Source organism: Polypterus senegalus, chromosome 1, assembly GCF_016835505.1.
Source record: "Polypterus senegalus isolate Bchr_013 chromosome 1, ASM1683550v1, whole genome shotgun sequence".
Classification (NCBI taxonomy): Eukaryota; Metazoa; Chordata; class Cladistia; order Polypteriformes; family Polypteridae; genus Polypterus; species Polypterus senegalus.
The window spans coordinates 307981637-308003772 of NC_053154.1; the positions used below are offsets into that span (position 1 = coordinate 307981637).

At 39.4% G+C, this 22136-nt stretch overlaps 1 protein-coding gene across 1 annotated transcript in view; it reads left to right on the forward strand.

Annotated features, from left to right (window-relative positions):
• The window catches only part of LOC120516011 (ZP domain-containing protein-like), a 99797-nt gene that overhangs the window by 7015 nt on the left and 70646 nt on the right, over nt 1–22136 (forward strand). The window contains exons 2-5 of the mRNA XM_039737467.1: nt 7022–7180; nt 7261–7346; nt 9614–9792; nt 20370–20767. Of these exons, the coding sequence (XP_039593401.1) occupies nt 7083–7180; nt 7261–7346; nt 9614–9792; nt 20370–20767 (761 nt within the window). The 5' untranslated portion in view covers nt 7022–7082. The remainder of the gene's footprint in view (nt 1–7021; nt 7181–7260; nt 7347–9613; nt 9793–20369; nt 20768–22136) is intronic.

Sequence of the window (22136 nt, forward strand, 5' to 3'; positions counted from 1 at the left end):
TGAAACTTTTACTCGTATTGGTATCCCTAGAGAAATCTTAACTGAACAAGGCACACCTTTCACTTCTCGTGATGAAACAATTGTGTGACAGCTTTGCTATTAAGAAATTGAGTACTACTGTTTACCATCCTCAAACGAATGGTTTAACCGAGCGATTTAACAAAACATTGAAACAGATGATCAGGCGAGTTGCTCATAATGATCCCACAACATGGAATACTGTCCTACCTTTTGTTTTGTACGCGGTGCGAGAATCACCACAGGCGTCCACTGGCTTGAGTCCCTTCGAGTTGTTATTCGGCAGGCGGCCGCGAGGCATCCCGGATGTGGTACGTGAGGAATGGATAGGAAACGAGAGAGCAGCTCAAGGACGAAGCTTTGCAGATAGACTAATTTCGTTGCAAGACAGAATTTCTATGCTTTCCTCTATTGCTGTGGAACACCAACAACGAGAACAGGAAACTCAGAAGCGTCTTTACGATAGGCGCAGCAAGCTCCGTGAGTTCAAACCTGGCGATCGTGTTTTGGTACTGGTTCCCTCGGATCCACACAAATTCTTAGCTAAATGGCAGGGCCCGACCATTATTGAGGAGCGTATGAGTCCGGTAAATTACAAGGTTAGAATACCGGGCCGGCGCAAACCATTCCAGATTTTACACATTAACCTCTTGAAGGAATGGCACGACCGACAAGAGGTTAACACTTCCTTGGCTGCTGTTTCTCAGACCGATGTTACCATTGGTAACGATCTTACTGACACGCAAAAGACAGAACTGTTATCTTTGATAGAACGGAACACTGATGTCTTTTCAGATTTACCAGGCAAAACTAACATTACAAAACATAAAATTACCACAGAACCTGATGTTCGCATACAGATGCGGCCGTTCCGGATACCGGAAGCGCGGCGAAATATTGTGCGAAGAGGTAAAAAAGATGCTGACACTGGGTGTAATTCGTGAAAGTAAAAGTGACTGGTGCAGCCCAGTCGTATTAGTCCCAAAGCAAGACGGTTCGGTTCGGTTCTTTATCGATTTCAGACGCTTGAATAAGGTCTCTAAATTCGATGCTTATCCCATGCCCCGTGTCGATGAACTGTTGGAAAAACTGGGTCAGGCGAGCTATATCTCCACGCTAGATCTCACGAAGGCTATTGGCAGGTGCCTTTAGAGGCTAGCAGTTGTGAGAAAACGGCATTTGCGACTCCTGACGGACTCTATGAATTTACAAGACTCCCGTTTGGTCTTCACGGGGCACCTCTAACTTTTCAGCGTATGATGGATCAGATCCTACGTCCTCACTCTGAATATGCTGGGGCATACCTTGACGATGTCGTGATTTTTAGCAATGATTGGAAAACACACTTAGAGCGGCTTCAACCCGTTCTTGAAAGCTTGAGACAGGCTGGCCTTACTGCTAACCCTAAGAAATGTAAACTAGGCATGTCCGAGACTCATTACTTAGGCTATTCTATGGGCAAGGGTTTACTTAGGCCACAATTAAGGAAAATAGAAGAAATGCTTGCTTATCCGAGACCTGGGATACAGAAACAAGTACGCGCCTTTCTGGGACTCGCTGGTTACTACAGAAAATTCATTCCAAATTTTGCACATAGAGTTGCTCCTCTTACAGAACTTACTAGAGGCAGAAAAAAATGACCTATCTTGTGGACAGAAAATTGCGAACGTTCTTTCAATGATTTAAAAAAAGCATTGTCTTCTTACCCGGTTCTAAGGAACCCGGATTTCACAAAAGATTTTATCTTGCAAACAGACGCAATTGCATTTGGTGCAGGGCGCAGTCCTGTCACAAATTTTTGATGGAGAAGAACATCCAATCACATATTTGAGTAGGAAATTACTACCTAGGGAACGTAATTATTCTACAATTGAGAAAGAATGCTTGGCAATCAGGTGGGCTGTGGAAGCGCTTCGCTATTACTTGTGGGGATGAAACTTCACTTTGGTAACTGATCATGCTCCACTTCAGTGGTTGTACCGACAGAAAGATACAAACTCGTCTAATGAGATGGTTTCTGGGTTTACAACCTTACAGTTTCACAGTAAAGCACCGACCAGGTTCTGAACACGTCAACGCAGACGTGTTATCACGACTAAATGAACCTAGTACAGAGAGTCGTTTGATTCACAGGAATGTGAATAAAGCTGAGGGGGAGGGTGTGAGCTGGAGGGCTGATCGCACCCCAAATAGAGACAGACGCCCCTGGGAAAACCACAAACCCTGAAACACTGACTACACATTGCTCCTTACCCTTGCACTATAACGCGTAATACAAGCCTCGCGCGGTACTCCGCCGACTTATAAGCCTTGCGCAGCGCCTGTCAGTTTTGGAATTGATTGTTTGCTTTTATCTCTCTCTGCTCCTAGCGGAACTGTCATCTCTGACTTGTCATGGAGCACGTTTAAGCTCATGTGTTTGCGGTGTCTGAATAAAAATCCTTCTTTTTTGCTACGACCTTCTGTGTCTCTGTGCAAATCTGTGACCCAAGCGTGACAGTGTCTAGCGTAAGCATTAGACCTGAGGATTACTCGGGCTGTAAATGTGCCAACAGAGTTAGTGCCAAGCAATGCTCGGGAAATGACACAGGTGCATCTTGCATAAGTGACAGGCCCAAGTGTTACCACAGGCAATGGTGCAGACATGTCTTCTCCTAGCCTCATAATAGCACTTCGTAAGCAATGTTTTTGTGCAGCCCGGAAGTTGTGAAATTGAAACAGAGAGTGAAATCAAAAGTGCTTTTGATGAATCTGAAAGCAACTCTCAGGTCAGTCGCACATTTGCAGTTTGCTGTTCAAAAGCTGATCAGTCTGGAAAGAAAATCTGCAAGGAATCACATTACTATTGTCCTGACTGTGATGTTGGATTGTTTATTTCACAGTGATTCTAGATGTGCCATACAAATGACACATTTTGACAGTATATATGGTATTAGCATTATTTTTAATTGTATTGTTATTCATTATTATTATTATTTTAGCATTATTATACTTTCTACACTTCTGACTTTTTACTTTTAGCATTTTGCACGTTTTATGGTAGAAAGATCAGATTTAATAACTATGTAATTTTTCAAACCAAAAAATGCAATGCTTTTTAAATATCTTTTTCAAAAAAAAAATGTAACGCTAAGGAGGCTGCAATTCTATATATTTTTGATTAAAATTCTATTCTTTCTGCCATGCAGGCTCCTTTTATCTGACCTGATTGGACGCAGATGTGATATGCTGCTACCTCCAAGGTGTGAATGAGGCACCTGACTGATCTGCTCACACTCGCACGTGTATGTATGATCAGCCAAGCAACTCAATCAATCTTGGAGTGAAATGCGCTCACACACATGCGCGCCCAATTGGAGCCTGCAATTATTGGGAAACGATTATTTATTTGAATATTTCACGGCGCTACAGACCTATTATCACAATCCTGCAAATATTAAACATCATTGATATTTAGCTCGATGCCAACAAATTAGTTGCTTAAGCTAAAGCTAATAAATAATTACTTTTTGTTCACAAGATTAAAAGACAATAAATGATAATGAAGTTAAAAATGTACATATTTGAAGTGAATCGTGGAGTGTGTTTAATAGGTTTAACACTATAACTTAATTTAAGGGAATGCATGTTTAAACAAACTGGAAAATTAAATTAAATTTGGTTTATACCCTGATATTTTATTTTCTAAGAATACTGCAGAAGCAGGTGGAGAGAGGAAGGATGAGGAGACCAAGGCAGAGGAAAAAATCAAAAGACAGAGCAGAGCAGAGAATACTTGAGAGGAAATAGAAAAGTTGTCTAAACACCTGAGTTGAGTGTTTCTCGAGCCTTATAAGAAAGTGTTTCATTATCTGTTTGAAGTTTATAAGATTGCACTGTCTTTATCTGTTAGCACTGCTGCTCAAGGAGAGCAAGCAGAATTAATTTTGGGGATTTGTGGACATATTTGCCAAAAAGCAAAGTAAGTGTAAAATAAAATTATGATGAATTGCATGTTGTTTATGGTAAATATTCCTAAATGAACACGGCAGGAGCAACCCTTGGACAGGGTACAAGTCCATCGCAGTGTGAACACATACATACACACACACCGGTGACAATTTAATATTACCAATCCAAGTCAAGTCAAGTCAAGTTTGGGAGCATGCACTGGTACAGTGCGTTACCGCACCCACTACACATCGAAACAGCTCGGGATCCCTGTTGGCATCCCCCCAGGCAGGCACGCGGTCCAGTCCTACCCTCCGGAAATGACCCTCTATCTGCCACAGCCAGGTGTTACGTGGGTGACCCCTTGGCCTGGTCCAGCCACTTGGGTCACCAACAATGAGGATCTTATGAGCTGGATCACCCTTAGGGAAACGCGCAACATGGCCGTAGTGCTGTACCTGACACTAACTCACAATGCAGGTAATGTACCTAATTCGGGACTCCATAAGCTACCGCTCATTCGACACAAAGTCAAACCTACGGTACCCAAGGATTTTCTGGAGAGACACAGTACCAAAGGAGTCCAGTCTTCGTCTCAGGTCACTGGATAGCGTCCATATCTCACAACCATATAGTAAGACAGGAAGCACCAGGACTCTAAAGACTTGGACCTTCATCCTTTTGCATAGATATCGGGAGCGCCACACAATCCACCTGACCTAAATATCTTAGGACTGTGGGAGGAAACAGGAGCACTCGGTGCAAACCCATATAGACAAGGAGATAACCTACAAACTCCCTACAGGCACCCCTGACTCTTTAGCTGATAGGCTCAGTTGATCATTCACCTTATTAGTGTATGACCTGTTAAATTTTTTTCCAATTGCTCTTTTAATTCATGAACATCGAGTAAACAAATGTATTTTTCTTTCTACTCCTTGCTGTGCCTGCGTACAATTGATCACATTATGATGTGTAAACCCACAATCGCATTCACTGCCTGAGAGGATATCAACGCCATGTAATTTAGCTTGTGTATGTGTACAATTTATTTCTGTCTTCTATCTACTATATGTTAATGTGGTTTTATGGATTTGTGATAAGGGCTATTTCTTTTAGTGAGATTGCACCTCAAAATAGCGCCATGGGATGGAAGGGCAAACAAGAGACAGAGAGAGTAGAGGGATCTTGACTAAAGAAGGAACATGCTGAAGAAACTCTAGTCAGGGGAAAGCAAACCAGTTTATACAGAAATGCAACATATTGGTATCTATGGAAGAATTAAGCAATATGAGTTCTTTGTTATGCACACCTGTGTTGGGCTGGCGCCCTGCCCGGGGTTTGTTTCATGCCTTGCGCCCTGTGCTGACTGGGATTGGTTCCAACAGACCCCTGTGACCCAGTAGTTAGGATATAGTGGGTTGGATAATGAATGGATGAATGAATGTTATGCACATAAAAGACAGAAGCACATTTCCAAAAACTGTGATGAACTCATCTAATAGACATTCTGTGCTCATCATTGTCTTCGCAAGTTATCACTACTTATTCATTGCAAGGGTGAGGACTTAAGGGTACTCTGGAGCTGACCCTGATCTCAGACAGCATCACAGAAGTTCAAACTTACAAATGCAAGGGGTTTATTAACACATAAGGGAATAAACTTCAGCAGGGGAGAATTGAATATTACATAAAATGGTAAACTATCAAACACATAATCCTCAGGGCCTTCCTAGACAGTAAGGACAGTACCTGCCCTGTAGGGTCTCAGGTTCACTTAATAGCGGTTTTCCTGTAGTTCCCCAGGATCACCTTGTTTAGCTGAACCACGACATTCTCTTTCTCTCAGCTCTGGCCTTCTGTCTACCTGCCAGGCGAACCTTAGTCTCACTAAACTCTAAGCTCCTTAATCTTGAGGCCCATTCACATGTCTGGGTAGCCATTAAAGACTTCAGGAGATTCTGCTTGATCCACATACCACTGGAATGTTCCACCAGTAGGAGTTTGAGTTTTGCACAGACTGCCCACGTGCCTATTGTAGAGCACCTGGTGGATTTTCTGTGAGTTGCTGTATCTCTGGCACATGTTTTCATTTGTTTATTCATCTAATATGGTGGACATTTTTGCACTTTGGTTCGTGTTGTATAAAAATAGATTTGTGTACATGACTGAGTCTGCTTTATAAGGTTTAAAATTGCTGCTTTTGCACATTCAGATTTGTGTTTACATTTTGTGAAAGTGTGTGAAAGAGCTCGATCTGCTGTACATAGGATGTTTCAAGTTTTATTGATGAGCAAATTTTAACTTTGAGCCTTTGCATGACGAACAATAAAAGTAAAATCAGCAACTCATCAAAACAGACATCAGACCACATCTACACATGGAACTGATTTTCAGCGTGTTGTGTTAGATCAGTTGCTGTGCACACTTGTAGGACTTAGTCACAATTATATCTAACATTACTTTTGAACAGATTAAATACTGCAAGAGATCATCTGCATCTAATAAGTCTGACTTGCACCCTGGAGATCAAGTGAATAGCAGCTTTTAACATTTCCTATCACTCTTGTCAGAACAGAAGTCACTTTTTTGTGCATTGCTTGAGCTGAATGATTACATTTATATGCTCACCACAGCTACTGTATAACTAGAACCAATCATGCAATCACTCACTGTCCATTTCTGAAGAACTATAACTAATATCACATGATAAAATGCTTTTTACTTCCCACCACACTGTTTATGTTCCAACAGCCCACATTTAGCTGTTTAGCTTGGCTCACAGAAACAAATGTTGTACCAGTAATCACCGTCCATCACTAACTACTGTTCACAGGAGACGAGTAAAGAGTGCAACTAACAGAGGGTAACAGTAAAAAATTAAACAGGACTCAATCATCACGTCAAGCATCAGGAATATTTCTTTGAAAACCAAACAACAAATATTTATTCAGGTGGTCTATAAATTTTGATACCTCTAAGGTTCATGTGTCTTAATTTATATGACATTTGTGTACAACTGCTGTGAAGGTTGTTTATAATTTTATTTGTAATTACACTTTCTCTCTTCCAGTGTTTCCGATATACTGGTTACTGGCCCACTGAATCTGAACAAATCATTCCAGTTTGATACCATGACAAGAACTGGTAATGCAACTGTAATGTGGACCCCATCTGAAAAAGACGTGGGCAACTATATACCATTTTGTTTTAATGCTTGGACTGCGGGACCGTAAGTCTTTTAAAAACAACGAGAGAAATGTGAGTTAAAATGCAGAAAAATGATTCAGCACGTCACTCCCTCTCTTCTAGGTATCAGTCTGAGATGAGATGCATATTTGTGAATGTAGTGCCTAAGACGCCCAATGTGAGTAACATGACGTCTACAACACCCAGCAGTAAGTGCTGCTTTCTGTTCTATAATAACTTTATTCATAGAATTTCATGGGATTGTACTAATATGTGAACAAATTTTAAGCTTTGATGGATGATGATAATAATGAATAAACTATTCTACTGTAGTTATCTGGGACAATTATAATTCATAGATATAAATTTCTTCTTGACTTAATTATTTACAGCTATTATTTTTTGAAGCGACCAGATCAGTTCAAGTGGAGTTGGCATGTTATGTTTGTTTAAATTTTCATCTCGGTACTCCAGGTTTCTTAATGCATTCCCAAGGACTTGTGTTTTAGGTTGATTGGTGTGCATGAATGGACCCTGCAAGAGAGACTGTTGGGTTGGCCTGTTTGCTTGCCTTGCAATTGATGCTCTTGGGATAGAACCTGACAGCCATGAAGAATGTTATCTTATGTAGGAGCCAAGAAGATTATGACTGTTTTATATCACTGTAAAAGACACCCATTCAGGAGAAAATAGTTCTGCCAAGAACAGACCATTCTGCCCAACAAACTCCCCAATCCTGTTCACCTAATACTCAAGTAACATCAAACTGAGCTTTGAAGAACCCTAAAGTCCTACTTTTTACAATCCGGTGTTTTGATATTTATACTTTATGTACTTCTTTTGGTTTGTGATCTGCTTGGTTACAGGATTCCGGAATTCTGCAGCAAACAGTAAGGTTGGAGTAATGAGCATGAAACTCAAGCAAAAAATTCCATAGCTGGAGTGTCCTCGCTTTAAACGTTTTGACTTTTAATGTTGTGACTACAATATTAGCTTTTTAGGATTGGCTCTTACATTAGTGTTTTATTTTGCAAAAAATATAGATAGATAGATAGATAGATAGATAGTGAATGGCACTGTATAAAAGATAGATAGATAGATAGATAGATAGATAGATAGATAGATAGATAGATAGATAGATAGATAGATAGATAGATAGATAGATGTTTGTCCCCAGAGAGGATACACACCAGAATGACTCAAAAGTAGGAAAATGCAAAAGAAAGAAAACTGTGTCTTCTGAGATCAGTCCAACCTGTCATTGATGTGGACCCCCAAGTACTTGTAGGAGTGGACCACTTTTACATCAACTCTCTGAACAGTGACTGGACATAGAGTTTTTTGGGTTAAAGTTAATAACTAGTTCTTTGGTTATGCTGATGTTAAGATACAGACAATTCTGTATGCACCAAGAAACAAATTTCTCCACCCTACGTCTCTCCTATATCTCATCCTCTTTATCAATACATCTCATAAGTGCAGAATCTTCTGAAAATTTCTGCAGGTGACATGACATGCTGTTATATTTGTGTTTAATGGTGAAAGGAGTGATGAGAAAAGCAGACAGGCCTGTTCATTGTGGTGCTCCAGTGTTGCTCACACAGTATTGTACAGTACTGCCTGAGAGATAGTCCATCATCCAGGACACCACAGGCTCATCCACCTGCATATCTCAGAGTTGACCCCTTAAAGGCATGGCTGGAGAAATCAGAAAACACCATCCTCACAGTGCAGTCATCTTTGTCCAGGTAAGAACAAGGTTTGAGGAGCAGAGAGATAATTGAATTCTCCACTCCAGTGTTTGTCCAATAGGCAAACTGCAGTGTGTCCAGGTGATCTACCAAGAAATGACTCATATAGTCCAGCACCATCCTCTCAAATGTCTTCCAGATGTGAGATGTGAGTGCCACTGGAATTTAATCATTATGTAAAGAGGCACCTGCCTTCTTTACAACAGGAACAATGCCGGATGTTTTCCATGGCAGGTCTCTCTTTACTTATGCACAGCCCACCGTGATTGTCAGAGGTGGACTCATCACTGGCTGTTTCATGGATGTGGCAGAAGTTGTTGATATAGTAGGGCTGGTGTGGAAAGACTGGTCATTGGAAGAAGATGGCAATGGGAATGAAAATTAAAAAAAACAAATTGCTTCAGGGTGTTAGGTTTGTCCACATCCCCTTCAAACACCTGAGCCCTGGATTGCTTGAGTCCAGTAATAATTGCCAGTCTATTCCAGACATCCTTCATGTTATTCTGAGTGAGTTAGTGAGCCAGTATTTGTGTTAATATTATACATATTGGTCTTGGTTTGGGTTCATAGATAACCCGCCCACTTTTGCCATAATATAATATAAAAAAGAAAACAGTGAGTATCACAACTATTCTGCAATTCCTTAAAAACTTGCTTGTATTATAGTTGAACGATTCATATTTGAACTTCAGAGTAAAGCAGCTGAGTGTGACTATTTCTTGCAGACATTGAAGCTAACGTTGTGTGCACTGAGACGACGATGAGCCTGTTTGTGTTGAAGTCTTCGGTCCCGGGCCTTAATGAGCATAACTTGCGCCTTAATGATCCCATGTGCACCGTGACATCTAATTCAAGCCATCTGATTGCCAGCTTGTCTTTGAACTCCTGTGGCACAGAAATTCAGGTAATTACCCAAACATTGGCATGTTAGGAAAATTATTAGGTTAAAATGTGGTTAAACTGTGACTCAAATTGAGAACAATGTTTTATGTAATTAAAAACTCACCTTAAAACTCTACTGTTCTTCTTTTACATCAGTCTCTGTCCCCATTTTGGATTAATCTGATGGATGCCAGAATTCTCCTCCTTTGGTTCTTTCTCACTTGCCATAGAAAATCTCACTTCTGACTCCAAGGTCAAGCTAATTTCCTTGGTGACTTTTGACTGGTTCCTACTCTTACTTTGGGTGTAGCTCTGGGTCACTCTTTTTATCTAAATAAACACCAGACTAGAGGTGATCCTGGTTGTTTCTAGAGCCTCTACTGATCTGAACCCTCCATAGTTGTTGAAGAGTCAATTCTCCAAGCTTTCTGTGAATCGTCATATTCTAGGTGATAATTGTCATCTTTGGTGTTTTTTGCTCATTTCCAGTCAGCACCAAATGGCTCAAACTCTTTCTAATATGTTTAATGCATCCTTAACATTTTCTGGGTTATCCCCTCTCCATCATTATTGAGATGTGAGTAATGATCCCGAGTTGTTTCGCCGTGTAGTGGGTGCGGCAACGCTCTGTACCAGTGCATGCTCCCCAACTTGACTTGACTTGACATCATTATTGTCTGATTGGACCCAGTTTTTGACCACTACTTATTAAGATTTGCATATTGGTTAAAATATTTGTGCCGTTTCAGAGATGTTTTCTGAAATGAAAAACACATAGGTAGAGTTTTTTAATACTCAGGGATTCTCAGCGTGAACTTTATTTGCTTCCTGAAAGTGTCTTTTCCATGATGCCATTTTTGTTTTTGCGGGTGCCACCATTTTCTGGAACGGTTGTCGCTTTATTGCTAGAATTACGACCTGGTAGTGAGTGGCTGTGACATGATGGGGTCAGAGGGTTTAAAGGTCATGACAAAAACTTTCTATTCATGTGAGATTGCAGATAAACAGTGGTGACATTTACTTTCATTACTGTACTTGAGTAGAGTTTCTAGGGAATTGTGCTTTTTATTGTGTTTCTAAAAGTAAATGGTTTCAATCTTTAAAAAAGTGTATTTATTTAGAAACCTTCCAATTTCATTGTATTTTTCATGGCGTGTCATTACACAGTACAATTGATGGGCTTCCAAATTTAGAATTCACAGTGGTCAATTAAAATAAAACTACATATAGAAATTTTAGTGTCATAGATCTGGATACGTAAAGTAGTTTAATAAATGTCATCAGGGTTGTACAGTTTTCTTCTTATCTCTGCTATAGTCAATGGATGCCCCCCAGTATATCACAATGTAATGATTAAGTGTGCTGTAGAAGTTACCTCCGTAAAGCTAATCTCTAGTGACTTTATGTTTTTGATGCTCATGGAGATACCTACGAAATGGAAATGGAAAGTTCTCAGCTCAGTGATAGTGGTGATGCTGTTTGTTAAAAGACAGATATTACTATAAAGTCACAGGTCACGATTAGAAGAGCAGTTCTGTCACAAGAAGATAAGACAAAACAGCTTCATTATGTGGAGTAAACTGTATCTCAAAAACTGTGGAACAGGCTGCTGCTCAAGATCTCTTCCTCAAATTCACAAAATCCCATGGAAAGTAAGTTGTTTTTAAACTAGCGGGGTGTTTATAAAACAGAATAAATGAAACAAAAAAAAAATCATAGTTAATTTTACTGAAAAACACAACAGTAAATTTTTGATAACCAGTTTGTTGTGAACAATCAAGTGCCCAAAACTGAACTCCTGCAAATTGGGACTAAAATGCAACTTAATAAAATGAGCTCCTTCCCAGTCCATCTTGACAGTGATCTCATCAGACCTGCCTCTTCTGCAAAGAAACTTGGTGTCATTTTTGATTCCTCCCTCTCTTATTCCACCCACATAAATCACTTTAAGAATCTTTCTTACTTTCACCTCTGTCACATATCCCGTGTTCGCTCCTTCCTCTCCTTCTCTAATGCTGAGAAACTTGTCCATGCTTTAATCACATCCCGATCGATTATTGTAAATCCTTTCTAGCAGGTGCCCCTTCTAATCTTATATCACAGCTCCAGCTCATTCAAAACTTGGCTGCAAGAGTCCTTACATGGACCAGCAACAGAGAGCACATCACACCCATCCTGCTCCGCCTTCACTGGCTCCCTGTGTCTTACAGAATTGAATATAAAATCCTACTAATAACCTACAAAGCCTTAAATAACCTCACGCCAAACAACATCAGTGACCTTCTCCATCACTATGTGGCTGTCCGGCCACTAAGGTCCTCTGATTCTGGCAATCTTGTTGTGCCCCACACTAATCTATACTCCATGGGTGACAGCAGGGTCTTCAGCTGTATAGCGCCCAGACTCTGGAATGACCTACCGAAATTAATTAGGTCAACTGACTCCATGAATTCTTTTAAAAAACAACTCAAAACTCATCTGTTCAGAAAGGCTTTTAGTTCTACTTGACTTTATTACCCTTCTCTCAGTTTACTTCTCTGTCAAGATGCTCATGTAACCTGTGTGTGTGTGTGTGCAGACCATCAATTATGTTGTCTGTTTTTTTTTCTCTGAATTCACTGCCGTAATCTTTATTTATTCATCTGGTTTGTACAATGCTATATACTGTATACCCTGCCATTCTTTCTTATATTCTGTAAGTGCCTTGAGCATGGGAAAGGTGCTATATAAATAAAATGTATTATTTTATTTTTATTAAAGGACAAGCTAGGATAACATGGGCGTCATTTTTCAAAAGATGCTCCCCTTCAGTGTGTGTTACTTATGTGTGGTGCATTTAGCATATATGTCATTTGTTAAATGTGCGCAGTGTGCATTGATAAGTATCTAATATTTACCATAAATTTTCTGTATAAGGGCCTTTGCAAAACTTTTTGGTTTCAAAAGGCTCCACTGTAAGGCCAAGTCCATAACAACTGCATCTCGTGGTCCACGTGCCACAAAAACTAAATGACTGGGTCGATTAAATTGTCTGAAAGAATTAAGGATTTATTTGTAACAATCGGAGAGAACTTGAGGTATGCCTAACGTGTCTAAAATTTAATCTAAAGTAGAACAGCTTTTGCTGTTTTTTTCTAACCAGGCCACCCACAATCACCAGTTCACATCTTACAATGTCACATTTCTATTAAAGTTCAGTTACACGGGGCTCTTTTTAGTGATAGGCAGGCAAAATCTTCCTGAGTTATTATACACCACACTTTACACCACTGTCTGTCCCAGATCTCTAATATCAAGTGTCGTTTCAAAGGCCAGTGCTTACCCTACTGTCTGCTTATACAACTTAGCAGAGAAACAGAGCAGGTTTAAAAGAGACAGGAAAATGAACAATTTAAGACTTATGCTGAAATTAAGATCATACTTTTCAACAATGTGTTTGGCAAAAAAATAACTGATTTAAAATTATATTGATGACACAAATGCTGAATTATTTTAAGCACATATTCAAACGGAATAATAATTGACAAAATATAAGAAGTTAATTTTATCATGTGATAATTCCTGAACTCATTTTTTTTTACTTTTTCAACACTCATGTGTAAGGGTGTGCAGCACAATCACCAGAATTTTACTGTACAGTAGTTTGTTCATCAGTCATCAAATTCCCTGCTTTGAGATAACATATTATCCGTGGCTTGAGTTTTTAAAATGTGCCTGTTCTCTGCAACTTGTATTTGCCTGATGGCAACAGGATTCAAAATCCTTTTGTCTGCTAATGCTCTTTATTTGCAAAACTGTAAGTTTTTTACTCTACTAAAGAAGCTATGCTTTATTACGATAATTGCAGATTGTTTAAGTTACTTGCTTACCATGCGCCTATAGTCAAATTTTCATTTTTTGCGTGACATACACAGGGATGTGCACTATTAGTGTAGTAGGCCGGGATGAGCCAGGCCAACAACTTTTTAATAACAATCAAAATTATTTAACAGTTTATTATTGATTTCAAATTGTAATAGTGTGCATGTAGTAATAAAAATATGTTGACTTGTTTTCATTAATTTAAACCTCATGAGTATGAAGTACTTTGGAGTTAATGAAGGAAACAGTTTAATAATTACATTAATAATTACAGTTTGAAATCTCACTGACTTTTGTTCTGTTTATTTGGATGTTGGTGTGTGTATTATCATGGTATTTCTCTCTACTTACCCTTTACATAGGGATAAGTGTACTCATCAGATTCATTACCAGATTAGCCTACTGTTGCACCTAAGATTGACACATGCATACGTAGCTATACGCATACACAGAAACTCAACCATACCCTATGAATGATACACACAGCTGATTAATCTCTGGCACTTTAAACCACACAAATTCCTTAGGAATAACACAACCTGTCATAATCTCAGCACTTCAAGAGACTTATTTATTATCGGCACGAACAACATACAATGTTTTAAAGATATCTCAGACCTAAATATTACTTTGGTCTCCAAGAATACATTTAAACATACAAAGGCTCAGCATCATTGACTACAGGCCATTTAATTAGCCAAGAATGTCTTACTTTACGTCCTGTTCCCTACTTTTGGGTGGAGCTCTTACCCTCAGCCCTTAATAAACCTCAGAGGTAATGGCAAATCTCCTGCTGCACCAGGTGCTCAAAGAAATCTACCTTATTACTTCAGTCACTCTAGACATTAAGCATAGAAAGTGTAAAAGTATGAGTCTCATTACACTGGATAACAGAATACGATTTAGCGCACTCTGCCACCCCCTGGCCTGGTGGGTAATTACCTCCATTTGGTCCATTCAGCTCCCTCCTAGTCGAACGTGTGTGACAAAAGTTAAAAACAGCATGGAATTTTTTGACAGGATTAATAATATCAGTAGACCAAAGAATAATAGAAAATAGGACTGACAGAAAAGTCCATCCATCCATTTTCCAACCCGTTGAATCCAAACACAGGGTCACGGGGGTCTGCTGGAGCCAATCACAGGGCGCAAGGCAGGAACCAATCCCAGGCAGGGCGCCAACCCACCACAGGACACACACACCCACACACCAAGCACACACTACGGACAATTTAGAATCGCCAACCCACCTAACCTGCATGTCCTTGGACTGTGGGAGGAAACCAGAGTACCCGGAGAAAACCCACGCAGACACGGGGAGAACATGCAAACTCCACACAGGGAGGACCCGGGAAGCGAACCCGGGTCTCCTAACTGCGAGGCAGCAGTGCTACCACTGCGCCACCGTGCCGCCCACAGAAAAGTCTGGATATATATAGTCTTTAGAAAAAGCTTATGAAAAAGTAAAGATGAGAAGGATGAATGTAACAAGCAGTGATCTAGCACTCGTAGTTATTCATGAGATGCTTTTCTGATGATCAGATGGAAACAGACACACATTGCCGGTGCCCTCTTCTGACATCGCTCTGTTCCCTTCTCCTTCCTCCCTCCTATATCATTCTTCAGATGAGGCATATTTATTATAAACTTTTACTAGGGGGTTTTGCAAGATGTTATTGTTAGATCTTCTGATTGTCTGGCTGTCAATATGATGAATGAATTCACGCGGATATTTTTCCCAAACAATAAAACTTTTTTTGATGTTGCTTAAAACCTACTGGTATGTCTTCCTTTCCCAGGCTGTAAACCAATTTAGCTACTTGTTGTTCCAGATGTCCACCCTTTCTCAGGTTATAATTAATTATAAGTAATTGATAGCCTGCGGCATTGCCATGTCTTCATCTTTTGCTTGAACAGCTGTTTTAAAAGTGAAGTACAACTGGGAATATGATATACTTTGATGTGTCCTGAATTTAGTTCATCTATTGTTGTCTTGAGCAAAATATAATGAAAATACAGAACAAAATGTACAGATTTTGTACCCCACAACAGTGTGAAAAAGAAAAAGTTTTCATAGGTTGGAATCCAGCAGAGGTCCACAAACAAAGAGGTGACACTGGATGTTTCTGTCATATTTGTTCTATGTTTGAAAATTTATATTTGACACTTAATAGAAACATTGACAGTTGCAATTTGTATCAAAAGATTTATGTACATGAAACAGCTTTTAAATATAAAAACTAAAAAAAAAATAATAATACAGCCTTCATAATGTACTTCTAACATTAAAAATTTGTGGTCATAACTTTAAAGAACTTGCTTTATGATTCTGTCTTTTGGATAGAAATGCCAGTCAGTCATTTTTAAACCCGCTCAGTCCTGAGCAGGGTCACAGGTGGGTGGCAAAGCCTGTCCCAGCTAGCATAGGGCACAAGGCAGGAAACAAACCTTGAGCAGGGTGCCAGTACATCACAGGGCAAAGACACACCAAACACACATTAAGGCCAATTTAGGATCACCAATCCACCTAACCTGTACATCTTTGGACCGTGGGCAGAGACCACAGCACCTGAGGAAACCTACACAGACACTGGGAAAACATGCAACCTCCACACAGGGAGGACCTGGGATGTAAACCCCGATCTCCTTATTGTGAGGCAGCACTACCACCACGCCACTGTATCACCCTTGAAATGTGCACTAAGTACCGGTATTTAATTACAGGTTGAAATCAGCAAGTCTGCAGTGTGTTTAGTTTAGATTTTTTTATACTTTTTTGGAGGATTTTATTGACATGTACAGGCTAAATTTGTTGAATTCTAAGTGCCATATGAATTACTGTACACCATTTGCTATTTACAAAATTTCAGTGTGTATTGATATATATATAGTGTGAAAATAGCAGAACGCCACAGAAGTAATTTCAGCTGGAGAATTTTTTGTGTCTTGCTTTCACGCTGCAAAGCAAGAAGATGTGAATATTTTGAAGGGGTGAATGTACCCACTGTATTTCTACAAGACCCTTAGAGTTCGTGTAGCCCCAAACTTTGAGTTTCTTGCAATACTTGAAAACAAGCAGATTTTAATAAATGTAGATGTAATATGAATGGGCAGACAGCTCTAAGATAAAAACAAAACCAGTTCAAACTTTCTGCTCAACAGCAGTAGTCCTATTGTCCAGTTAGGCTGACTAAAAGAAAGTAAGGTATCAAGATGGCCATCTCACTTTTTAAAAATCCAAGAAATCAAAACATTTATTTTACTTGATTCTGAAACTTCACTGCTTTCTCTCATTCAGTGTTGATACCCCCATCTTTCAAAAAGAACTACCCCAAAAATAAGTATACAAGCACAAGGGGTTCAATCTGCAAAAGGGTCTGAAGACAAGGCTGTAAGGTTGTAGCATTGCTAATAACAGTGATGACAAATGTCCAGCCAGGATCAAACCATATTTCTTAATTACTACAGTGTGATAGAGAGATAACATCATCTACAGTAAATCAAACAAACTAAAGACAAATTGTAAAATCAACATCATTACTTTAGGTCGTGAAGAAAAGAATTAAGTTACGCATATACATAATTAACATGTAAATGTGAGAAGAGAATAGGTCTGTTTGCAGGGGAAAAAACATATTGCTCCAGAAAGAGTATTTTACAAGAGGTAAATGTGCATCAAAACTCAACACATACCATAGCCAGAGGTGGCAAGTATGACAAAGGACTGTCCATCTAGCATCAAGAGTACAAGGGCAGGCGTAGAAAATGAGGGCAAATCAATGTTTTTAGTAAGCTTTTGATTTTTTTTAAAACAAGTTTTCTCGTATTTTAGGTTTCTACAGTACATGTAATCCTTGTACAGCACGGTGATGACTGACATCCCATATCAGTGCACTCACAATAAGCAGCAGCAGCTGCAAGCTGGTCAACTACTGCAACAATTAAAACATGTCTGACATCATTGGTGTAAATACCCAAAACAGGAAACTAATCTAAATCAAATAATAATAAAAGCATATTATACATGTGGCGGCATGGTGGCGCTGCTGCCTTGCAGTTAGGAGACCTGGGTCCTCCCTGCGTGGAGTTTGCATGTTCTCCCCATGTCTACATGGGTTTCCTCCCACGGTCCAAAGACATACAGGTTAGTGAATTGGCGATGCTAAATTGTCCCTAGTGTGTGCTTGGTGTGTGTGTGTGTGCCATGCGGTAGGCTGGCGCCATACCTGGGGTTTGTTTCCTGCCTTGCCTGTGTTGGCTGAGATTGGCTCCAGTAGACCCCCGTGACCCTTTAGTTAGGATATAGAGGGTTGGATAATGGATACATGGATGAATATTATACATGTTGTGGTCTATGAGATAGATTTGACAGAGCTCTGAAGAAAGGAAGGCTGCACCGTTTTATGCACAAAATAAAAATAACTATGAGGACAAAAGAAATACGTGCGATCACCTTGTTCGATGCTCTGGTCCAAAACGACGCCACCTTTCAGCGATATCTGCTTTATATACTGTCTGGGTAATAAGGGGTGTGGCTTCTCTGTCTCATTTGCCCTCATTGGGCATCGTCTTGGCACTGTGATAGAAAGAAAAGGAGACAAAATTGTTAGCAGGGCGCATTGCATATCTCAGATACATCAGGAAAGTGACCTTGTGACACGATGTGTGATGATGTCTAAAATCTGACAGAATGGGGAAAAAGATTTTAAAAGTCAAATACGTTTTCCACACTGACAGAAAACTAAAGTCACTGGCACAACGTTGAATTGAAAATATTTACCTTGGTTAAAGTCAATATTCAACACTCCACCATTGGAAAATCAATGTGGAAAACAAGGAAGAATCCATTGGTCTGAGAAGAATTTAAATGCTCATCTGCAGCTTCACAAAACAGTTATCAAGATTTAAAAAAGATATATTTTTTGGGTCTGGGATTCCAGAGTGGATTATTTTGACCTCCTAGTGTCATATTATGTCTTCTTATTGTACTATAAGACCCTCATTATTTCCTGCTTGCATTTGTGTAGAGTTAGAGTTGCATGGACACAGGGTTATGGCAGCCATTTTATTTACGTTTGAGTCGCATGTTCCGTGATTGTTTTGAACTTTATACTGATAAAGAAAAGACATTTAATCTATTAGGAGAAAACTCTCTACCAATTAGTTTGGTTTTAGATGTTGGATTTTACCTCTTACCCACTTGGTGTGTACAAATGTGTTTTGCACTTATTCTTAGAACTCTGTTACATGTGACAATTTTCTTTTTAAATCAACTAGAAACAATCTCTGTTTCTTGGTACCTGATATGCATATCAGTCATTTACTTTTCTATTCAAAGGTGTAAATGTTTTCAACAAGTGGGAAACCAGTTCATTCCTAACAGGTAAAGAAGGCTGCTTAAGGATTAAAAATCTAATCCAGGTCTATAACATTCTCGATGGCCATCAGAATTTTAACTTAAAGTCCCAATTCATTTTCAGACTCTTCTCGACCAGTTTGATTTATTTTATCTCTCTGTTTGTGTTATTTTCTGCAACACCATTCCAGCTGGGTCATGTGATTGTGTTTGAAGCAACTAAGATGCCACTTACCATCTAGTATAAATATGGCAACAATTGGTATCTTTGGATAAAATTCATATTACAATGTTTTGTGTTAATCTTCAGTTTTAATTTTTGTTTGAGGGCCTTATTATTATAGATGGATGCACAGGAAGTCATTGCCTTCTAGAGCACCTTTGCCAGTGTCGCCACGCTGAGTGAAGGGTTATCTGCCAAGAGCCAACCTTCCCTGATGTTTCACCCCTTTAAACATCTCAGGATGGTGGGACAGTGATATTGATGTCATCCTTCTACTTCCTACAGCCAGCCTTAGTTTCCTTTCTCTTTCCATTGTGTCACTTCTTCTGAGCCAGAAACTCCTTTTTTTGGAATGAGTATGGAATCGGTAATTGAAAACAATGTTCAGAAATCGTTGGTGGAATATTGCAATGAAGCCTCTGCTGTTGACTTGAGTAGAACACATATCTTCTATCCTCCATGCAGATTTCTGTCAACTCCTTTGAGTTCTCCCTCTTCCTTTCAAAGCCTGTCTCCATTCCTTCTTCCCATAGGACAGGGAGCTTGGCCATGATCACTGTCCTGACAGAGATAAACCACAGGACAATGTCTGCTCAGAGGGGCGATGTAGCAATTTTGAGTAGAACCATCCACTACCGATAAGGTTATACTTAGACAACTTCACGCTTGCTGGCTTGGACATTGGTGCTCTTACGACTATTCTTTAACTTTGCCACTTTGGTTTTCATCTCCTGATCGAGGTACTTACTCATAGTAATCTTTTAAACTTCCCTTTTCTCCCATAAAAAGAACTAAGCTTGAGAAATGTTTCATGGCAACAAACACTAAAATGGGGGGCTCTGTGACAAAACGTGGGAGAGAACGGGGCAGTAATCGTGCTGGACATAAATAAACTTAAATGACATGATTTCTTTTTAAACTTGACCTGCTCTTAGTCTTTCCTTTGCCTGATTGAAGGTCCCGTCAGTCTCTTCCTGTTGTGTTTATGTTTTTTGTTTATATGACAGTCACATGATGGAGGGCAACCAATCATTGTGAAAGTAAATGACCATTTGAAACATGATAGTTATGTCTGTGCTTTGTATGTTTTATTTGGTTTGACTTTTTTTAACATCCCCAGTAAAATATTTAATACTTTTACTTGTAATTTCTTTTTCAGGATAATGGCACTGCCATAATTTTCCAGAATGAAATTTCAACTTTTGATTATCCTAATCAAATTATAAGCAAAGAAAATCAGGTGGAGATTCCCTTCAGTTGTGCTTATCCAAATAAGGGTCAAGCGTCTGCTTCATTTAGTCCTCACAAGTCCAACTACATGTTCTCTGAAGCTGGCTTTGGGACCTTCACGTTTGTGTTTGAGTTTTATAACAGCGACTTCACAAACATCATCGACCCTAGCGAGTACCCAGTCAAGGTGGAACTCGGGCAAATGTTGTTCATGGGCATCAGTGTGAAGTCATCGCTGAATAACATCAAGCTGTTTGTCGACACATGCCGGAGTACGCCTCATGATGACCCCAATGACTCCATCTATTATGACATCATTTCAAATGGGTAAATCACATTTACACGTTTAAAAGTGTTTAATGGTACAGATTAGGCCCTTATCTTTAGGCGAGTTTCTTGGTTACCCTTTAAATTGCCAGATATTTCAATTCTCTGTCATTTTTGAGCTTCATTCTAAATCCTAATAATGCTTTAAATTTAATTACATGGAAGTAATGACAAAATATATACAGTATTCATTGTTCAATGTCTAATTATCCAAAAATGATTCCACGTTCATTGTCCACATATACTAAGGTGTGATACTGTTCAGATGTACTTGTGGGTCAGATCTTCTTGTGCTCTGAAAGCTGCACTGCTCCATTAGTCAGTCATTCACTTTGGTTAAGAGCAACTTTAGCTCATCATCATCCTCACCCTCTGAACTGGGTTAACTTGTTCACATTTATGTAATACATTTTGTAGACTGTTTGTCTGAGTTCTTACTGCAACATTACAGTGGAATTTGGACTTTGCCTGGATGTATATAAAATGCAGATTTCTTTTCTGTAGCCATTACTTGTAAATCTGTTTGGTTGTTTAGGATTGTTAGCTAGCAAGTTGGTCAGATTTTGTCCCAATTCATGATCCAAACAGATAACCTCCCAATTCCTATATAATCACCTAATGCAATCATAGATCTGTTAGTAATCAAACCCAAATAGGCCCATACCAACTCAAACCCACCGTTGTCTTTCTCACATTTCTCACTTGGGCTCGATTATCCAGAAATATTGCTTGTAGAAATCTGGTTGTTCATGTTTGTGCACATTGGTACGTTTAAGGTAGAAGTGGACTTTTTGAAGTTCACTCATTTACACTTTAGACTTTACCAATGTGAACACTAGGGGGTGCCAGATAGCATCAACCTCCAGACGCAAAAGCCAAAAGGGAATCCATGACTCAGAGAAGCAGACACCTTCTGTCCTTCTGACTAGTCTTCCCTTCTGGGAAAAGGTACTAACAACCAACCTGGACGGGAAACCAGTCCATCTCTGTCCTTCCGATAAGGCTTCCCTTCGTTTAAGGAACCACTTTCATCCTGATCAGGATCCCAGTCCATCCACTATGGCAGTTACACCAGGAACATCATAAGTGTTCACTATTTTACTGTTAGTCGGCATATGAACACTTTCATCTGTCGCAACTTTTAGGTTCCTCTTTCCTGGTAAATTTCCAGTTAGCTGCCAATTATATTTTCACTGTATTATCAGTCTTGAGTGAAGTGATTGTTGTCTAAGAACCTTCGTCATTTGATTGGCTTGGTGAATAAAAAGTCACTGCCTTCTAGATCTTTCTTCCTTAAAAGTGAATAGAACTGAACAGTGTCAAATCATTGGACTTGGGTAGTTTATTAATAGCTCAGTCAAAGTAAGTG